This window comes from Hemicordylus capensis, chromosome 5 (assembly GCF_027244095.1).
Source record: "Hemicordylus capensis ecotype Gifberg chromosome 5, rHemCap1.1.pri, whole genome shotgun sequence".
NCBI classification, from domain to species: domain Eukaryota; kingdom Metazoa; phylum Chordata; class Lepidosauria; order Squamata; family Cordylidae; genus Hemicordylus; species Hemicordylus capensis.
This window is the reverse complement of record NC_069661.1, coordinates 149,621,859-149,642,937: the sequence shown is the minus strand read 5'-3', so window position 1 is coordinate 149,642,937 and position 21,079 is coordinate 149,621,859. Positions and strand designations below refer to the sequence as shown.

General features: G+C 45.0%; 1 protein-coding gene across 3 annotated transcripts in view; it reads right to left on the bottom strand.

The window, feature by feature from the left end:
* FAM185A (family with sequence similarity 185 member A) overlaps positions 1-21,079 on the bottom strand; it is a 59,409-nt gene that overhangs the window by 11,553 nt on the left and 26,777 nt on the right. For 2 of the 3 annotated variants that reach the window (XM_053258488.1, XM_053258490.1), the window contains 2 exons: positions 5,403-5,501; positions 3,514-3,648 (listed from right to left, as the gene is read on the bottom strand). In XM_053258488.1, coding sequence (XP_053114463.1) covers positions 3,514-3,648; positions 5,403-5,501 — 234 coding nt within the window. Of the gene's footprint in view, positions 1-3,512; positions 3,649-5,074; positions 5,153-5,402; positions 5,502-21,079 lie in introns of those variants that run through there. The other variant, XM_053258491.1, reaches the window with a different exon arrangement.

Sequence of the window (21,079 nt, the reverse complement as noted above, 5' to 3'; positions counted from 1 at the left end):
TCTTAAAACGTGGAATACGCACTGAATGTTTTTCGAATAGTATGTCTTATTTTATTGTGTTTCACTCCTTGGGAAACAGGGTTATAGAAATAAGCCAACCTTCAGTGTTTTGTATGCATTATTTTCCTATAACAAACAAGGCAAAACTTGGATTGCTGCTGTCATTCTACAGTGCTATATCAGTAAGGGGTAATAAAAAGCAGAGCAGATTAAATTAGACAAATCAAAAATTGGATTTAAAATAGGCCTTCCCTTTCCACCAAATACATATTTTATTTATCATTGTTTTGATCACTCCCAAGAGATGCATATATTTAGTCATTTTCCAAAGAATTGATTATTTATAAAGTAACCTCTTAGTTTAGAAGCCTGAAACAGCCAAACTGAGTTGCATTCTGTGGCATGCAAATTTGATGTAGTGCAAAAAAAAGGGGGGGGGAGCTTTTCCAAAGCTCTTTTGATGTTTTGTGCAATTCAAATTCTGTATGATTGCACACACTCTAAACTTGGAATCATCATGGTAAATATAACTCCTCATCACACAGAACTGGTGCAGATGGAATGTTGGCCAGTCTCTTAACCATGATTAAGTGCTCAGAAATGGATGGCAAAATCACATTCTCCCTTGCCCAACTCAAACTCTAATTCCCTTCTTTGCTTTAGCCACATTTAAGTATTATATAGGCGCTGGCGGGGGCAGGGAAAGCAATAATTGTATGCAATTATTCTACAAAGACCTTTGTGTGTTTCCCCCGCAAACTTGAAACAAAGTATTATTTGTATACAATATACAAAACAGGTAATAGGCAAGAGTCTTCTAATTACTGTCCAGTCAACCTCCTGGATGTATCCTCCAAATTACACACTTCACACCTTTTAAACAAACTGGCAGATTGGGCAGATTTGATGCAATTGTTTCACCCAAAGCAGGAAGGCTTCTGTAGGGGTCACAGCACAATAGATCATTGTATCACCTTGAAGGCCTTAATCCATAAATCACCCAGAACGGTCATAAAAAATACCTTTCTGTTGTGTTTACTGACCTTTTGTCAGCTTTTGACTCTTGATAGATTGTGGGTAAAACTTAAGAAGGCTGACATTAACAGACAGCTTCTCAGGTTACTGATTGAACTGCACTCTAATCTCGCAGCCAGGGTGATAGTGGGCCAACAAGGATCACTATCCAATCCCATTTTATTAAACAAGGAGTCAAACAGGGCTTTCTATTGGCTCCCTTTATATTTAATTTTTTTCTGTTAATGATATGGTACAGGTCATGGAGTCTCAGACATTCTTCTCCCCCTCACTTAATGGGTGCAAAGTCTCAAAATTGATGTATACTGGTGATATGGCACTTATATCTTGTGTCAAGATCGGGCTTAGAAGAATGCTGGTCAGATTGGCCAGTTACTGTAAGGTGGAGAAGTTGAAGCTCAACTATGATAAAACAAAAGTGGTAGTTTTTGGTACCAGAAGAATAAAACACATATGGACAATTAACACCCAGCAAAGAGAGCAATGCCACTCCTTTAAATATTTGGGTGTCTCCTCTCATAAATCTTTATCTTGGCCTGTCCATCTTAATGCAGCCCCTATTAACTGCATGATGTACAGTGGGGATCATTTTAAAATTTGTCTTCTGCAGGGTGTGTGTGTGTGTTTGTGTGCGTGCATGTGTGTCAATTAATAGCTCCTGCACTCATAATATTTCAGGGCAAAGTAATTCCACAGCTTTTGTATGCGACAGAGATTTGGGAGTAAAAGTGAGTGAGAAATCAGAAATAGTCCAGAATAACTTCCTGAGGACAATTCTGGGACTTCCCCCAGGCACCCTTGCTACTCATATATGAATGGAGATGGGGGTGCCTGCAATCTGTTATTTATTTGTATTTATATACCGCCTGATATCTGCATCTCTAGGTGGTGTACACAATTTAAAACACAACAAATATAAAATAGAGTAAAAACAGTTAAAGCAATTTCACAGTATAAAAAGTTAAAACAATCTCTTGAGAGGAAAACCATTAAACAGTTTAGAATTAATTTCAGTTAAAAGCCTGAGAAAACAGGTGTGTCTTGAAGGTCTTACTAAAAGCAAACAGAGAAGGAGATGCTCTTATTTTAACAGGCAGCAAATTCCAAAGCTCTGGGGCAGCCACAAAAGCGGCCTGGTCCCGAGTTGCCAAATGAGCTGGCAGCAGCCGTATCCAGACAATCTTAATAGGTGGCAGGGTTCATGACAGAGAAGGCCCTCTCTTAAGTACCCTGGACCCAAGCTATTGAGAGCTTTATAGGTAATATAAAGAGAGAACATCCATCAGGCCAACCAAGGCAGTCTCAAACCCATAACCTGCGCGAACGCTGGTTGGAAATGGGTCTAGATACTCTGCATAATCCAAAACTGCCTGGAGCTGAGAAGCCACCACCCACTCCAACACCTTGCCCAACCATGGAAGATTGAAAACGGGACTGTAATTAGCGAATTCTGAGGGATCCAATGCAGGTTTCTTCAAATGAGGTCTAATGGCCACCTCCTTAAGACAAGAAGGCATCCTGCCATCCCTCAGAGAAGCATTCATAATATTTACTAGACCCTCTCTGATAATATGATTACCAGGAGGCTTTACACATATGGCTTCCCACCCTTTTACTTGAAGGAGAAGAAGAAAGAAAAAAGCTGCGGCGGCGGCAATAGCTGTGGAGAGGGGCGACCTGGAGAGGGGAAAGTTTCCACTTTTGCCCCCCAAAGTTCAGCAGTGGTGGCTGGCTGCCACCACTGCAGGTAGGGTGGGCAGCAAGGAGGGGAGAGTGCCTGTTTTTTATGGTGAAAAGCCCACTGACTCTAGGCAGGCAGTGGTGAGCTCCTCCCTAGTGCCTGACTGCACCCAGAGGCTCTGCTATTCATAGCCCAGACTGCTATGGATAGCAGAGCTATGGATATGGAGGACATTAAACGTCACGTCCTACATTGCTCCTTTTATGGAACAATACAAGAAAAAGCACTGGATCAGATCACTGATACATTGATAAACACATAAGGATGTGTTTCCTTATGTTAGTTACCAGGTGGCCATTTTTGCTTTATTGTCTTTTAAAATTAGGAAGACAACTTTATCTGCTAGCCCTGCTACACATCTGGCTAAGTGGTAGTTCTAGGACTGGCTCTTATTCGAGTTGTACCCAGCAGACTTCTAACTACAATTAGGTGTCGAAGATTATATCTCTTTTTATTTTCATGCATGTTGTTAAGCACTTTTGGGTCCCACTGATTTCTGCTCAAGTTGATGGGTCACAAGAGTGCTCAATTTTGGCTGGATCATGCCCCATATATTTAGCTGTCCTGAACATTTAAAGTTTTCTGATCATGTACTTAGTCTAAACCTTTGTGGGTTAAAACCTGGAATATATTTAACTTATATTGAGTAAGGGCTACATATCTGATCAGATACAGAGTCACTAAGTTTTATTAGTAAAGGCAAAGTTCTATTAAGGAAAATAAAAAGCAAGTCTCACCAGTAACAGTTATATGACCCTCTCTGAAGGCATACTGGGTCTCCTGCAGCTGGATCTGTGGGCTCACCTCAACTTTGCTTCCAGATAACTGCAGATACGCTCTAAGTGTGGCTGGTACTTTGACTGTAATTGAGCCTGTGATCAATAAAAATGAAAGGTTCATATTAACAGATAAGGCAGGGCAATGTTCATAAGGCACTTGGCCAAACCAGGGGAACACCCACCCACCCACAATGAAACTTAGTTGCAGAATAAATGAGAAAATACGGGCCAGCTATTTTTATCCAAGAATCCCCAGATGACTTTTCTTGTTCCATGCTGACTGCATTCCTTACATTAAGAAGGATCAGAACAAGGCATGTTGTTTCATGTGTGTTAAAGCAGCATATTGCAGTGAACAGCTATCCAGTATTTTACTCAGATGGTGATCTTCCTTAGGAAAAAGGGGCTCTCTCTCCACATTTAATCAGAAATCCTGGAATTTTGCCCTAGCATTAGGGAGGAAAGCTATCCTCATTGAGCCATAGAATGTATTTTGGGGTGAATTCCTCTTAGCTTCAACTAATTAAAGTTGTGGCCTGGGCTACAGCAGAAATGTTTAAGTGCTTGTCTTCAATGTAGGGCTCCCTACATGGCTGATGTAGCAGCTGACCCCCTGCTAACCTCAGAAGACTGGAAAGAGCCGAATAAATCCAGTGGTCGGGCTCTCTCTTTAGCTCAAATTTATTTTAATGTGCAATTCCTACAGCTAGAAGAGCAGGGTACAAAATATCATGATGTTAGAGCCATGCAAAAGGGGTTTCTTTTTTTTACAGTTTGCTTCAATTATTTTTCATCCCTCACCCCTGCCTTTTAAAAGCATATCTGTGTGGCACTGATGCACAATGAACTGAGTGAGTCCTGTCTCTTAGCTAAGGTCTCCTGGCTTCACTCCACTCTCCCCAGCTGTGGGGCAAACCATAGCAAGATCTGTTAGATTGTCCCAGCCAAGGACGTTTTATAAAACCTACCTAAGTTTCCTCTGTTCTTATGTGGAGCCTCAGTTGTCTAAATGATTCAGCAGACACCATAACATCCACCAGGAAGAAACGTAATGGATAAATCCTCTCTAATATTCCCCTTATAGCTATACTGTGTATTGTTATACAGGAGAACCATGCAATTTGCAGATCCAGCATCCGCCATTTTGCGTATCTGTGGTTGGGTAATGGACACCCGACCTCAGTATACGCCGGGGTGGGGGGGGAGACTGTTAAACTTGTGTATCTGTGGATCGGGTTGGCTGGAAATCACCTTGGAGGTCATTTCCAGCCACCATTTTGAGTGTGGGAGCCATTTCATGGCTCGCTCGCTCTTTTTTTAATGGCCAACCCCACCCCCTCCCACAATTTTCTGCCAAATTTCAGCAACATTTCAACTCATGGGGAGCATTCTTGGACTCCTGAGGGCCAATGGAGCGCAACCAGCACTTTATTGGCCCTATTCCTCATTTTTCAGCAATTTTCAGGTGGTTTTTTCAAGTCTAGGAACCTAGCCCTCTATTTTACATAGGCTTTAATACCTTGTTATCTACTGTTTCACTAGCTGCAGCTCCCCCATCCGCCCGTGGAATGGAACCCCCGCAGATAACAATGTTCTCCTGTACAGAGAAACAGACTGTGATGCAGATAGGGTATAAAACAAGTGGTTCAATGTATCCAGACATGGGATACGTCACTGTCCTGAATAAGCACAATTTTACTTTAAGTAGTTTAGAATCCTGGTTTCATGAAAAGACTACAAAATGATCAAGTCAACATTATTTGAGTGTAGCAGTATAATTTTACCATCAGTTTCGGCACTGACATTTAATAGTTTCGTTTCTATAGCAGACTTCTATATTTACTAACCTTGCTGAGATTTCAGATCCACATCCCCCACTTGACTAATACTATAAACGTCTACTTCCCCTTGATATGTAGCAGCTTTGAGAAATCCTTCGGACGAACCTGAAAAGAAAAGGGTGGAAAATTAGATTTGTGTGGAATCTGGTCAATTAATTGGCATTTGTATTAACAGACTCAGCTTCTGAAATTTTTGCTGCTGGGCTAAAAAGCAGTGATACAGAATTTTGTCCTCAGAGAGGAGCATGAGGGACACAATGTTCCCTCTATTTTTATCTTTAATTGAGAATTTGAGCATCACTGAACATCAAGACAGAGAGAACATCTGCATTTGTTTAGAGACAGTAGAACCAGAGAGTTGGAGGGGGAGTTCTAGGCCATTTAATCCAACTCCCTCCTCGATGCAGAAAGGCCAGAGTTAGAAAATCTCCAAGAGATGACTGTCCAACCTCTGCTTAAGGATCTACAAAAAGGAGAAGCCTACTCATTCCCTAAAGAACTAGTTGCATTGTCAAACCTCTCTTACTATTAAGAAAGACTTCCTATAGGGATGTGCACGAATCACAATTCGAAGAGCGATTCGCAGCACAGCCCTGGTACCTTTACAAGGGAGAAGAGCAGATGCATACCTCCTCCTCTGCTGCTCAAAACAGCTTCCTGTTTGGGTAGGATTTTCCCCAGCTGCCAAAGCGTGACGGCAGCACATACATTCTTAAAGCGCAGCACATAGAACTGGACACAGTACTCCAGATTAGCCCATCTCCAGGCTTGTGGCAACTCACTTGTTCTCCATGATTTTTGGAAGATGATAGACAGAGGTTCTGAATATACACCAACTAGTTCCTTTTAGTACCCTAGGATGCAATTCATCCAGCTCTGAGGATCTAGATACATTTAAGGTAGTTAAGTGTTTCCTGACCAACTCCTTATTAGGGATGTGCATGAAACGGATTTTGCGTTTTGCTTCCAGCTCAAAACAAAATGCAAAATAGCAAAATACATAGAAATGTTTTGTCGAAACATTGGTTGAAATGGTTGTTTCGAGGGAACAAATTTGAAATGTTTTGAGCATTCTGGCCATAGGGAACAATAGGGAAAGTGGAAACACCCCATTGTTCCCCATGGATAGCTCCTAGGGATGCCAAAGGGGGTTGTGTGGTAGGGCATGATGGGTGCTACCACCCCACCCACAAAAGAAATGAGCAAGCGGGTGGTTTTTAACCTTTCCCCCAAACCCCCATAGGATCCTATGGAAGTTTTGGGGAAAGGTTAAAAATTTGCTAAAAATCTTCCACTTGCCCATTTAATTTGGGAGTTAGGTGGTAGATAGCATCTACCACGCCTCACCACACAACTCACTTTGGTGTCCCTAGGAGCTACCCATGGGGAACAATGAGGTGTTTCCAGTTGGATGGGGTGTTTCCACTAAGTGTTTCCACCTATGGCCGGAACAAGCTCTACTCACAGAATGCATGCACATAACTTTTGCATTGCAATTTGCAATGCATTCTGCAACCCTGCCTTGAAAAACACTGCAGAAGCACACAGTAAAAGGGAATCTCTCAACCCTAAACACACATTTCAAACACAGTATAAAAATGGCCACAAAAGAATAACTGACCCAGAATCCACTGCCAGCCACAGTGTCTGTGCTGCAGTAACATCATGGGCACAAGTTGCTCTCTCACACACAATTAGGACTCCTTACTTCCTAGCATTGCAACAGCTGCCACCACAGCACCCTTAGCAGCAAGCATAGCCCCATAAGCTCAACTATAGCAACTTCAGCCATATTTTGACTGAGTACATCTTGCAATGAAGATTGCAGAGCAGACCAGAGCAGTGAATGAAGCACAAGTTAGTTTCCAGACCAGACACAGGGCTCATCACAACAATCACCAAGAAATATTACTGGTGTGTGTGTGTGTGCTGCCACTGTCCATTTCTCATCACAACACTATTCTTACAAACAAAACAAGCCACAACTCAAGGAAGGAAGGCACCCAAGTTCTGCCTTTGTCAATCTAAGATCCAGCAAAACCAGATAGTTATAGCAGCAATAGTACAGCATATTATACTCAGTGCTAAGAAAAGAAAATCACAAAATCAAACCTTCCTTGATTCCTTCTTCTTCTCCTCTTGATGTATCCTCTTCAAGAGAGGTGCAGTATAAAGGCTCTCTCTGCCTCCCAGTCCTTTTGAATACATTTTGAAATTCCCACCTCATGTTATTCCTCCCTCTTCCTTTCTCCCTCCACCCAGCCAATGGGGGCACAGTTACCCAGGACAATACTTGATTTATTTATTTATTTTTATTTATTTTTGCATTTTTATACCGCCTTTCGTTAAAATATAGCCCCAAGGCGGTTTACAAAAGTTAAAAACATACAATAAAAACACAATAAAAACAACATGCTAAGAGTATAAAAACATATAAAAACAGGCATAAAACAATACAAGAAATAAAAACACCCAGAAGCAGCAGTAAAAACGATTATGTAAAAGCCTGGGTAAAAAGCCAAGTCTTTACAAGCTTTCTAAAAGCCATGATGGAGTCCGAGGAGCGAATGACCACTGGGAGAGCATTCCAGAGTCTGGGGGCAGCAACAGAGAAGGCCCTGTCCCGAGTGCACGACAGCCGGGCCTCTCTCATTGTCGGCACCCGGAGCAGGGCCCCCTCAGATGTCCTCGTCGAGCGGGCAGCAACCCTTGGGAGCAGGCGGTCCCTCAAATACCCTGGGCCCAAACCGTTTAGGGCTTTAAAGGTCAAAACCAGCACCTTGAATTGGACCCGGGAACGAACCGGTAGCCAGTGCAGTTCTTTCAAAATGGGGGTGATATGTTCCCAACGGGCAGCTCTGGATAACACCCTCGCTGCCGCGTTTTGCACTAGCTGCAGTTTCCGGATATTCTTCAAGGGCAGCCCCACGTAGAGCGCGTTACAGTAATCCAGCCGCGACGTGACTAAGGCGTGGGTAACCGTGGCCAGATCTGCCTTCTCGAGAAAGGGACGCAGCTGGCGCACCAGCCGAAGCCGTGCAAAGGCACCCCTGGCCACCGCCTCCACCTGAGCCTCCAAAAGCAGAGCCGGGTCCAGTAGTACCCCCAAGCTGCGTACTTGTTCCTTCAAGGGGAGTGCAACCCCATCCAGAACTGGTAAAATCTCCACATCCCGATTGGCTCTCCTACTGACCAACAGCACCTCCGTCTTATCCGGATTCAATTTCAGTTTGTTAGCCCACATCCAACCCATCACGGCCTCCAGTCCCCGGTTCAGGACATCCACCGCCTCCCTAGGATCAGATGACAAGGAGAGATAGAGCTGAGTGTCATCCGCATATTGCTGACAACTCAGTCCAAATCCCCGGATGACCTCTCCCAGCGGCTTCATGTAGATGTTAAACAGCATGGAGGACAAGACCGAACCCTGCGGGACCCCACAGGCCAACGGCCACGGGGCCGAGCAGTAGTCCCCCAGCACCACCTTCTGGACCCTCCCCTCAAGAAAGGACCGGAACCACTGCAACGCAGTGCCTCCGATTCCCATACTCGAGAGGCGGCCCAGAAGGATACCATGGTCGATGGTATCGAACGCCGCCGAGAGGTCCAGCAGAACCAACAGGGACGCACTCCCCCTGTCTAGTTCCCGGCGTAGGTCATCCACTAGAGCGACCAAGGCAGTCTCAGTCCCATACCCGGGGCGGAAGCCAGATTGAAAAGGGTCCAGATAATCCGTATCATCCAAGACCCTCTGCAGCTGGGACGCCACCACACGCTCCATCACCTTGCCCAAAAAGGGCAGGTTAGACACAGGTCTATAGTTGTCCAGGCTGGAGGGATCAAGGGAGGGCTTTTTTAATAAAGGTCTTACCACCGCCTCCTTAAGGCACGATGGCATCCTGCCCTCCCTTAATGAAGCATTAACCATCACCTCCAGCCATCTACCTGTCCCCTCCCTGGCAGCTTTTATTAGCCATGAAGGGCAAGGGTCAAGAGCGCACGAAGTCGCCCGCACACTGCCCAGGATCTTGTCCACATCCTCAGGCCGCACCAACCGAAAAGAATCCAACACAACGGGACCAGATGGTACCAAAGGCACGTCTGCCGGAACTGCCAAAACTCTGGAGTCCAGGTCAGCACGGATGCAAGCGACTTTATCTGCAAAATGACAGGCAAACCGATCACAAAGAGCTGTAGATGGCTCCTCCCCCATTGTCCGGGGGGATGTGTGGAGCAATGTTTTCACCACACGAAACAGCTCTGTTTGCCTGCACTGAGCAGACGCAATGGAGGCGGAGAAAAAACGTTTCTTCGCCGCCCCCACCGCCACGGCGTAGTCCCTAAAATGGGTTCTAGCCCGTGTTCGATCGGATTCGTGACGACTCTTCCTCCAGCGTCGCTCCAGCCGTCGCCCGAGTTGCTTCATCGCCCTAAGCTCCGAGGAAAACCAAGGAGCGGAACGGGCTCCACTAAGCCGGAGAGGGCGCTTGGGGGCAACCGTGTCAACAGCCCGGGCCACCTCTCCATTCCAGAGATCAACCAAGGCGTCGACAGGGTCACCAGCTCTGGACACTGGAAACTCCCCGAGGGCCGTCTGGAATCCAAGCGGATCCATAAGCCTCCGGGGGCGGACCATCTTAATCAGCCCACCACCCCTGCAGAGGGCAGACGGAGCAGTCAAACTAAACCCTACCAGGTGATGATCTGTCCATGACAAGGGAGTGGTCTCAAATTCCCCCACCTCCAGATCATTTATTTCCCGGTCGGCAAAGACCAGATCCAGAGTGTGTCCCGCCATGTGGGTAGGGCCCGATACCAATTGAGACAGGCCCATGGTTGCCATGGAGGCCATGAAATCCTGAGCCGCACCCACTAGGGGGGCCTCAGCGTGGACATTGAAATCCCCCAAAACAATAAGCCTGGAGGAACCCAAGGCCACCTCCGAGACCACCCCCGCCAGCTCAGGTAGGGAGACTGAAGTGCAGCGGGGTGGTCGGTACACCAGCAGAATCCCCAGCCTATCTCGGAGGCCCACCCTCAAGGACAAACACTCGAAATTCTGAGATTGCCTGACCGGGCACCTGGAAACGGGGAGGGTCTCTCGAAAGATGACTGCAACGCCTCCTCCCCGACCCTCGAGGCGGGGCTGCTGCACGATCTGGAAACCTGGAGGACAAAGCTGAGAGAGACTGACCCCGCCCAGCGCATCCAACCAGGTCTCCGTCACACATACCAGGTCAGCACGCTCATCCACAATCAGATCGTGGATGAGAGATGTTTTTGCATTAACTGACCTGGCATTCAGCAGCAGCACCCTAATCCTCAAAGGAGTGTTCCCAGAGCTCCCTAGGGTCAGAGGGTTGGGAGAAGGGCCGGAAAAAGGAACAGGCCTCAATTGCCTGGACCGTTTTCCCCTGTAACGGCCTGCCCAACTCCCACCGCCATACCTCCCTCTGCCCGCTACCTGTGATATTGCCGCCCCCACTCCAGACCCACTTTTTTGCTCCCCCAGACACATCTCCCCAGACTAACCCAACACGGCTTCTTGGCTTAATTAAAAACAAAACAAAACCAGGCTTGCGTAGTCTCCTGCTGACTTCTTAATTGTGAGAAGATGGCTCTTCAGGGCGGAAGGAGAGAGATCTTCTGGTCCTCAGGCAGCTTGCCCCACGGCAGAGAGCCCTTGTGCTCTCGCCCTTCGGCTCGCGCCAAGAGGCTCGCGCCCTTGGGCTAGCCTGCCCTATATAGCAGCAGCAGCAGCCAAAGCCCCAGCAGCAGCCCAAGGAGATGTTACACACACCTGAGGAAAGGTGGGGCAGGGGCAAAGACAGCAGTCAGTCAGTGCCCCACCCAAGCTGTTCTCCTTCTGTCTTCCTCCCCCAGGCCCTTGGGCTAGCCTGCCCTATATAGCAGCAGCAGCAGCCAAAGCCCCAGCAGCAGCCCAAGGAGATGTTACACACACCTGAGGAAAGGTGGGGCAGGGGCAAAGACAGCAGTCAGTCAGTGCCCCACCCAAACTGTTCTCCTTCTGTCTTCCTCCCCCAGGCCCTTGGGCTAGCCTGCCCTATATAGCAGCAGCAGCAGCCAAAGCCCCAGCAGCAGCCCAAGGAGATGTTACACACACCTGAGGAAAGGTGGGGCAGGGGCAAAGACAGCAGTCAGTCAGTGCCCCACCCAAGCTGTTCTCCTTCTGTCTTCCTCCCCCAGGCCCTTGGGCTAGCCTGCCCTATATAGCAGCAGCAGCAGCCAAAGCCCCAGCAGCAGCCCAAGGAGATGTTACACACACCTGAGGAAAGGTGGGGCAGGGGCAAAGACAGCAGTCAGTCAGTGCCCCACCCAAGCTGTTCTCCTTCTGTCTTCCTCCCCCAGGCCCTTGGGCTAGCCTGCCCTATATAGCAGCAGCCAAAGCCCCAGCAGCAGCCCAAGGAGATGTTACACACACCTGAGGAAAGGTGGGGCAGGGGCAAAGACAGCAGTCAGTCAGTGCCCCACCCAAACTGTTCTCCTTCTGTCTTCCTCCCCCAGGCCCTTGGGCTAGCCTGCCCTATATAGCAGCAGCAGCAGCCAAAGCCCCAGCAGCAGCCCAAGGAGATGTTACACACACCTGAGGAAAGGTGGGGCAGGGGCAAAGACAGCAGTCAGTCAGTGCCCCACCCAAGCTGTTCTCCTTCTGTCTTCCTCCCCCAGGCCCTTGGGCTAGCCTGCCCTATATAGCAGCAGCAGCAGCCAAAGCCCCAGCAGCAGCCCAAGGAGATGTTACACACACCTGAGGAAAGGTGGGGCAGGGGCAAAGACAGCAGTCAGTCAGTGCCCCACCCAAGCTGTTCTCCTTCTGTCTTCCTCCCCCAGGCCCTTGGGCTAGCCTGCCCTATATAGCAGCAGCAGCAGCCAAAGCCCCAGCAGCAGCCCAAGGAGATGTTACACACACCTGAGGAAAGGTGGGGCAGGGGCAAAGACAGCAGTCAGTCAGTGCCCCACCCAAGCTGTTCTCCTTCTGTCTTCCTCCCCCAGGCCCTTGGGCTAGCCTGCCCTATATAGCAGCAGCAGCAGCCAAAGCCCCAGCAGCATGATTTGTATGATCACAAGCTAACCAAGAAGCAAGGAGATTGCAAGCCAATCAGAAACCAGTGGCAGAAAACCAATCCACAAGGGCAAAACAGACCTCCAAAATGGTGCTCAAAACATTTCAATCGGAACAGGGTTGTTCTTCTCCGAGCTCGAAACAGGCCCTTTGAGGGTGTTTTGTTTTGAGCACGAAACACTTGAAACAGTCCATTTTGAGCAGAAACATTTCAACATTGAAACCTTCTGCACATCCCTACTCATCTATCTTGAACCATTCACATTACTTTTATAGGAACATAGGAAACTGCCATATACTGAGTCAGACCATTGGTTTATCTAGCTCAGTATTGTCTTCACATACTGGCAGCGGCTTCTCCAAGGTTGCAGGCAGGAATCTCTCTCAGCCCTACCTTGGAGAAGCCAGGGAGGGAACTTGAAACCTTCTGCTCTTCCCAGAGTGGCTTCATCCCTTGAAGGGAATATCTTGCAGTGCTCACACATCAAGTCTCCCATTCATATGCAACCAGGGCAGACCCTGCTTAGCTATGGGGACAAGTCATGCTTGCTACCACAAGACCAGCTCTCCTCTCATAGGTTACAAATAGTTCCCTTCTTGGGAGAAGACCAAGGCAAAATAGCCAAATGGCTCTGCCTTCTTTTTGGCACCCATTAACATTTCACCATCCTTACTGAGCAGTGGACCTACTGTTTCCTTCCTCTTACTTCAAACATACCTGAACAACCTTTTTGTTGCTCTGAGCAACCTTCGCCAGCATCAGCTCGTTTTGAGCTTTAGCTTACCTGACACTGGCCTAAGTTTGGGCTATTTGTCTATATTTATCCTTGATAGTTGACTTTCCTTCCATTCCTTATGTGTGTCCTTTTCTACTTGCAGCTTATCACCATGCTTTTTGTGCAGGTAAAATAGCTTAGGTCTTTTCTTAATGTTCAGGAATAATCATGTGTACATTTTTCCACAGTCATTTTGAATTCCACCCCCCCTCTAGGAAAACAGGAAGAAAGAAAGGGCAGTCAGAAGCAAAAGGATATATAGCTGTTTCTAAATGAATGTGTTTTCAAAGGATACCAAGATAACAGACAAAATATTGTCCTCTATTGTCTCTCCATGCTATCTGGCTTCAAATAAATAGGCTTTCCCTTTCCTCCCACAGAGAAAAAAAAGTGCCTTCAACGATTCAAAGTTAATTTGCACAAACTTAATACCAAGCCCACACATTATGAATCTAATAGGTACTCAAAATACATAAGACACTAAATCCAGATAAGCAACAGGAAATACACTAAAATATTTGCTGGCTGTGGCTGAAATGCCAGTAATTTTCAAATGTTAATATGCATTATCCAAAGGATTTATTAGCAAGCAACAGGAAAGGTTGACAGTTCATATCTCCCTTCATCCCACATTTTATGTGAATTTAAAATTACTGATTTATAACCTTCCCCATTCTGTGGAATTTTTTTTTAATGCAAACTGTAAAAAAATAATAATAATAAATTCAGTAGAACAGTTTAAATGCACACAATGGCAAAAAATCCAGCAACTGAAGTAGTAAGTTATTTGCAGGAGATACTACTTTTTAAACCAGTGGGAATGAAAAGCAGGATTCAGGCACAATGCTGCTAAAGTTTTCAGGATTTGTGCAGTGACAACAATAATCTCACACAACTGATTTACAATTTTAACTCTCAGACTACAGATATGAGACACCAAAAATCAGAGCAGGCAGAAACTATTATATCCTACATAAGAACAGCCCTGCTGGATCAGGCCCAAAGCTTATTGAGCCCAGCATCCTGTTTCACAGAGTGGCCTCTCAGAGGCCTCTGAGAAGCCAACAGGCAATAGGTGAGGGCATGCCCTCTTTCTTGCTGTTGCTCCCCTGCAACTGGTATTTAAAGGCATCTTGCCTCTGATGCTGGAGGTGGCCTATAGCCACCAGACTAGTAGCCCTTGACAGACCTGTCCTCCATGAATTTGTTTAAGCCCCTTTTTAAGCCAGCCAAACTAGTGGCAGAGTTATGTGCTGGATGAAAAAGTGCTTCCTTTTGTCAGTCCTAAATTTCCCAGCCTTTAGTTTTATGGGATGATCCCTGGTTCTAGTGTTGTGAGAGAGGAACAATTCTCTCTGCCCCCTTTCTCTACGATAGATACACCTCTATCATGTCTCCCCATAGTCACCTTTTTTCCAAACTGAAAAGCCCCAGATACTGTAGCCTTGCCTCATAAGGAAGGTACTCCATGCCCTTGATCATCCTGGTTGCCCTCTTCTGAACCTTTTCCAATTCTACAATATCCTTCTTAAGATACAGTGGATAAAACAGTATGCAGTACTCCTGTACTTGAGTAGAAAAAGAGTATCAGTCTGAAAGGAAATGTTTAGAAAGAAAAAACATAGCTGCTAGTTCATGTCAGCTGGGTAAATGACAACATCTTTTGACTTTCAATACCATTAAAATACCAGTGATGAAGACAGCTACAAACACAGTTTTCTCCCTACCATTCCAAGGGGATTTTGATGTATTTATGAAAGAAAGAGGGAGACTCGAACATAACAACTGCCATTTACTGCTTGAAGAAAAGTTAATCTTTGTCAGTATCTTTAGAAGGCAGAGAGGCTGTGCACACGAGCAGTCAAGCCCAGGCTTGGCTACTCGTGTGCACTGCCGGGATCGACCCCGAGCCTGCGCTGCCTTGGCCCCAAGCCCATGTTTTGTACCCAGCCTTTTCCTGAAGTTAGAGGCAGTGTTCTGAATTTGTTCTGAGCAGCATTATCAAGGCAGTGTGTGTGCACATGGATTCAGAGTAGGATCTTTCCGATTCAACCTGCGCGGGATCTAACATTAACTAAGCAGACATCAAAAAATGTGTGAGTGCGTGCACATGCGCACTTCTTTGAGGGAACACTGGTTAGAGGGCACAAGTGCGCCTTCACCCCAGGGCTGGGATTGTGTGTGTGTGTGTGTGCTCGGGCTGCTAGTAGCCCATGTACACTCAGAGTCGGGTGCCTAGAACCTCAGACTCCCCCAATGTACCATGTTGGTCGCATGGTGCACTGTGGAATATCCGAAGGCTGGGACTCATTTTTCCAATTTCCAGAGATCCGCACAGCTTGAAGCAGCCTGGTTCATGTGGGTAGGTTCTCCCCTGCCTCCTCCCCCCAACCATGCCCCAGGGGTGGTTGTGAGAATAGGATTATAGGATGTTGAGAAGCAATGCACTAGCAAGAGCACTGAAGAAGACTGTTGCCGAATGACCCCTTGCACTATCATCAGGACGATATGAGGGGTTAGTCAGCGAATTAACATATGTTCCCAGTCCCCCCAATTAAGGGTGTTTCCATCTGGAACTTGACAAATCCTTGGGAGAGGGGACTCCACTAGAAGCCTTCTATAAAGCTGCTGCCACAACCTTTCCAAAAAAGGAATTTAAAATCCAAAGATTGAGTTAACAAAATAAACAATGAAATAAACAATAAACATTTAAACAAAATGTGTAAATGTTTAGGATGCAAAGCTTCTCACCATTGTTGCAAGGGAACTGAGAAGAAAAGAGAGCTGGCAATTGGCTCCCTTTTATTTGTAAAAACTTGCTCCAGAGTTTCCAATGTGGAAGATGTTTCAACCACAATCCAGAGAGGGGGCTACACACGTATGGAAAGAGGCACAAGTATCCCTAGTTAGACTGACAACTGCATGCATGGTTCTTGCAACCTCCCACCCAATCAGACTGGCATTAGATTGATGAAATCTCAAATTTTGAAATTTAATTTCAAAAATTAGAATTCCAACTGTCTGTTCAGGAAGGGGACTGGACTGTCCCCAATTTCCCTCCAACCAGCGGATCAGTGGAATTTTAGATTTTGGTGTTTTTTCCCCTTGTGTTTGTTTAAAGGTTTTGCATGTGCCACTCTGGGTACTCCAAATGCAATCTGTTGGATCAGTCAATGGCCAACATATAGCACAGTGAAATATGGGTGGTTCTGAACCACTGCACCATTGCAAGCGCCTAAGACCCTCTTGCACAAGTACTTCAACTGGTGCAGTAACACTTTAGTGATGCTACTTACATTATTTCTAAGGCAAGTAGCATTGCAAAAGTGAAACTGCAACAGTTGAAGTATTTGCACAAGAGGCCAGTAGGTTGTTTAGGCAATCGAGTGGCACAGGCAGGTCAGAACCACCAACATTTCACTGGGCAACATATTAGCCACTATCTTTAAATAGCAGCAATGGGTTTGTAGGTGCCATTAAAGGACACTGAGCACAGTCCAACAAAACATTTTCAACTTCTATTGAAATCAAGAGGATTTCAGTTAGTCATCTCTCCCGTTACATTAGTGGAACTTAAATGATTCACCCTCAGCTGGATTGTGTCCAAGAAAATGAGATGATCTTAAATTCAGTAGTTTGTATAGAGAGTCTGTAGCCCGACGGTTTAAGGGAAAAGTAAAAAGAGGCATTATCCTTAAATAATAGAAACAGATGGCTATGATAAATGATGTGGTTCTCCTGAGAGATTTCAACTATCTTGGTTTTGACTAACACTTTTTCTTGGCAGGAACAGTTTTGATAGCTTTGTTGCAGTTTATGAAAGACAGATTTCTGGGGTGAAGGCAACTGTTGCTGAGCCCATTTTTGTTCAGCTTTATACCCAACAACAAAAGAAGACCAATATAAAGAGCAAAAGAGCCAATAATCTGCAGGCCATTTACAGTGGCTGTTTTGGGACTGTTTTTATCACAACAGTCTTAAATTTAAGACATTTCAGGAGCTTATAAGCATTTAATATGCTTTAAAAAAAAGGAAAATTAACACGCTAACATTCAGAAAACAGAGTTAAACTGGCTGGTTAAATATGGGAATGAACTGAAGGAGACTGAAGAAGAGCTGGCAGAGAGACGGAGAATCATGAAAACAGGACCACCTCCCCAACGTTAGATAATATTCAAATTAGGATGTTTGTTTCTCTTTGCTTCCTATTTGCACTGGTAAGGCAGCAGGTGTAACAGAGAACTGACTAGTACAGCAAATTAGTTTACTATGACCAGAGTCTCTCAGCATGATCTAACAAACCTTTGGCCAGAGGAGAGGGTTTTCATGCTTTTTAAAAAACAGACACAGCTGCTGATCTGGTTCAGATGTGGTGGAGGGAGGGGGGGAAGGGGAAACAATGCTGGCAATCCGGCGAATTAGTGGTCTGGGACTTGATGAATCACACTGTGTGAGACTATGAAGACATAACTTCCAGGTCCTAGGACCTGGAAAGCTGTTCGTACTCTAAGAAAACCGACTTTTCATGAAGGGCTGCAATCATGAGGTCCATTTTACACACACACACACACACACACACACACACACACACACACACACACACACACCACCACCACCACCACCACCACCACCGCTGGCTTGTATGTTTCAAACTACTTTTTATACTTGGGGGTGAAGCGAGAGCTATAAAGGAGTCTAGCAGCTCATGCATGTGAGCCATTCTGGGAACTGTTGTCGGAGAATACCAAGGAGCACAAGCTGTGTGTGCATGTGCACGTGCATGCGCACATGTATGCTTCTCTCTCCTTGCTTATTTGTGAGTTACATTTGTTTACTGCCCTCCCTCCAAGGAGGTCAGGAGGAAACCACATATGGGAATTTCCCTCCTGGGACTAATAGCAGCTATGGGGAGGGCGGCAATTTCCATTGGGAAAGGGGTTAACAATCTTCTCCCTGCATATAAGTGATGAGCCCCACACAGCTGCTATTGCAATAATAATATATTCCTTAAAAGTCAGAAGCCCTAATGACATGTTTCACACCATATGTGGTTTCACCCTCAGAATGGTATTTTAGTCTTACAACAGCCTTACATCTTTGGAGGTAGGTTAGACCAAGAAATAGTAAAATTTGCTAAGGATGTCTAGGAAGCTTCCTAACAAGCAGGAATTTGAATCTGGATTTCTCACACCCAAACCTCTAGCCATTGTACTACACTGGCTCTTATCTACATAGTCTCAGGACTCTGTCTTCACATTTTAGTACGTGAAGTAGCAAGTTGATAGATGTGTGTACCACTACATTAGCACTTGCATACCAAAATGTCCCCCTCTCTAGCCATGACCTTTGAACCTCACTCCTGTCTTTTGAACTATGGGGAGTTTAAAGAAGGTTTGGGAGTTTATGGTGGTGCTGTTCTGAATTCCTGAAAGTGGAAAGAATATTGCAGATCTGGACTGCATCGTCTCTAGCGAGGCAAATATTGTACAGAGCAGTGAGCTATATTAATCTCAATAAGCCTAGAAAACAGATACACTTATGGAACAATTCAAACCAAAGCAACCAATTCAGCACAGGTGGAAACTCTGTATGAACATTCAGAATATTTGCTATCTCAGCAGCAGGCATACTATCTTGATGATCAATCATCCTCTCCTTTTTTACCATGAAAGACATGGGGGGGGCATAGTTTAAAACAGATCATTTCCAGTAAAACCTTTTAGCTTTTCCAAGAGTTGGACTGCCCAAAGTGGCCAGCTCCTAATATTCACAAACTCTTACAGGAATTGAAATACATGCAATGTAATTGAACACACAAACTTAGCTGAGAAAAAGTTGCCAAAGCACCAAAACTTACTCCAGTAGCTCCTACTCGGACTAATCAGTACAAAAGTTGTACATATTGGGCCAGTGGAGAGGGTTACTTTCAGCAAATTCCTGTGCTACTTACATTTTCGGAACCCCCTATATGTAGCGACATGTCCAAGTGAGAAAGAACATGGTAGTGTGCTATGTAAAATAACTTCTCTGCTAGCAGGCAACATCAGCCTACAAACCTAAAGAACACACACGTTTTAGGATAGTGCTTGTTAGCCTCATAGGTAATAGCAATAGCAATAACATTTATATACTGCTCTATAGCCGGAGCTCTCTAAGCGGTTTACAATGATTTAGCATATTGCCCCCAACATTCTGGGTACTCATTTTACTGACCTCGGAAGACCACAAACCCTCTCACAGGCTGCCAACAGGATTAATAAAATTGAGAAAGTTTGTTCCTTTGTTAAACTTGTGCTCTGAATCACTTTACTGCTTGAGCTAATATATATACATACACATTTCCTCTATGATACAATGGCCATTCACCAGTAATCCAGGTCATGCCGCATGCAACCAAAGAGTGTAGTGGCATAACAAGCTCTTTAGGGTCCTGTGTGCAAGAATTGAACATGGGGCCCATTGGATAATCTCCCCACAGAGATCAATGGGAAACTCAAAGAAGCCCAAATGAAAGCTCTGAAATTTCAAGTGGCGTTGGTGCTACATGATGGTAACATTAGATGTGTGGATGTGCAAGGAGATCACTCCACTCACTGATTTTTGATGAATTTTAAAGACACAATTCTTTGAAGAGAATTTTTTAAAAACTGATTGGGGTAGGAGGCTCTGAGACACAATAATACAATCAATACACTGCACAGCCAATTTGTGCTCCAAACACAAAGAAACAGTTTTCCCAAGCTCATAGTTGGAAGAGGTTTACATTCATAAACAAAATAGTAAGTGTGCTTCCACAATGGTTCCACCATTCAAAGTATGTACACGTGGATGTACTCAGTCTTCTGAAGCTGAAGCTTTGATTATCAAAATATCTGGAATTGCAGCAGTTGGAACAGATTACTCCGGCAATGTTAGCTGACAGCTCTGAGTGAGCAAACTTGACATGATCACTGTTTATACAGCACCATCAATGTGCATGTACCAAATGATAAAAAATAAGAAGGAAGGTTCCTGCCCCAAGGGGATTACAATCTGAAGTAACACAGAGGAAAGCAACTGACACAGAAAAAGAATGTGTATTTATTTCAGTTATGTGTACTTAGGCTTAGTTAGAGTACGGTATGGGGACTAAAGGGTTATGCCAAAAAGTTCACCAAAAAAGGTAGCTACCATAAGTGTTTATGTAATGAATTTTGCCATACTTAATCATCCTATGGGTATTTGCCAAAATAGGCTTATCATTGCTAGGGGAAACAAAACAGGTGGTAGTTTCTTTACTAAAGAAGAAATTTTCTGAAAACAAGCTAATGAAAATTTTGAAATTTTAGCTCCCAAGACCTAATTACCCTATATTGAAGCTGGTTTTTACCCTATGTTGAAGCTGGTTTTAAGATTCACATATCTAATTTTAGGATACACCATCTGAAAACAGATACATTTTGTTGGTCCTCAGGGAGTAGAACATGAATTCAGAATTCACCTATTCATGAGGTGCCCTAGATAACAACTGCAGACACTGATGCTGAACAAGATACATGCCATCTAGCATGCAAAAGTATTATAAATTGCTATAGAAATTGAATTAATAATAAATATTATAATAATAATAATATATATAACTCAATTTTGATAGCCCAGCAGAATGGAATATATTTTCTGCATGAAGTTAAACAATCTGGATGGAATTATTGTTGAGAGTCATCTTATACATCAGAGGTCTGGAATGTCTTATGCAAGGGTTGTTTTAGGTTGGGGTTTTTTTTATCCAAGTGCCTCAATGCTTTGTCTTCCAATCAAAAGAACATGTATACATATTCTTCTCAGTC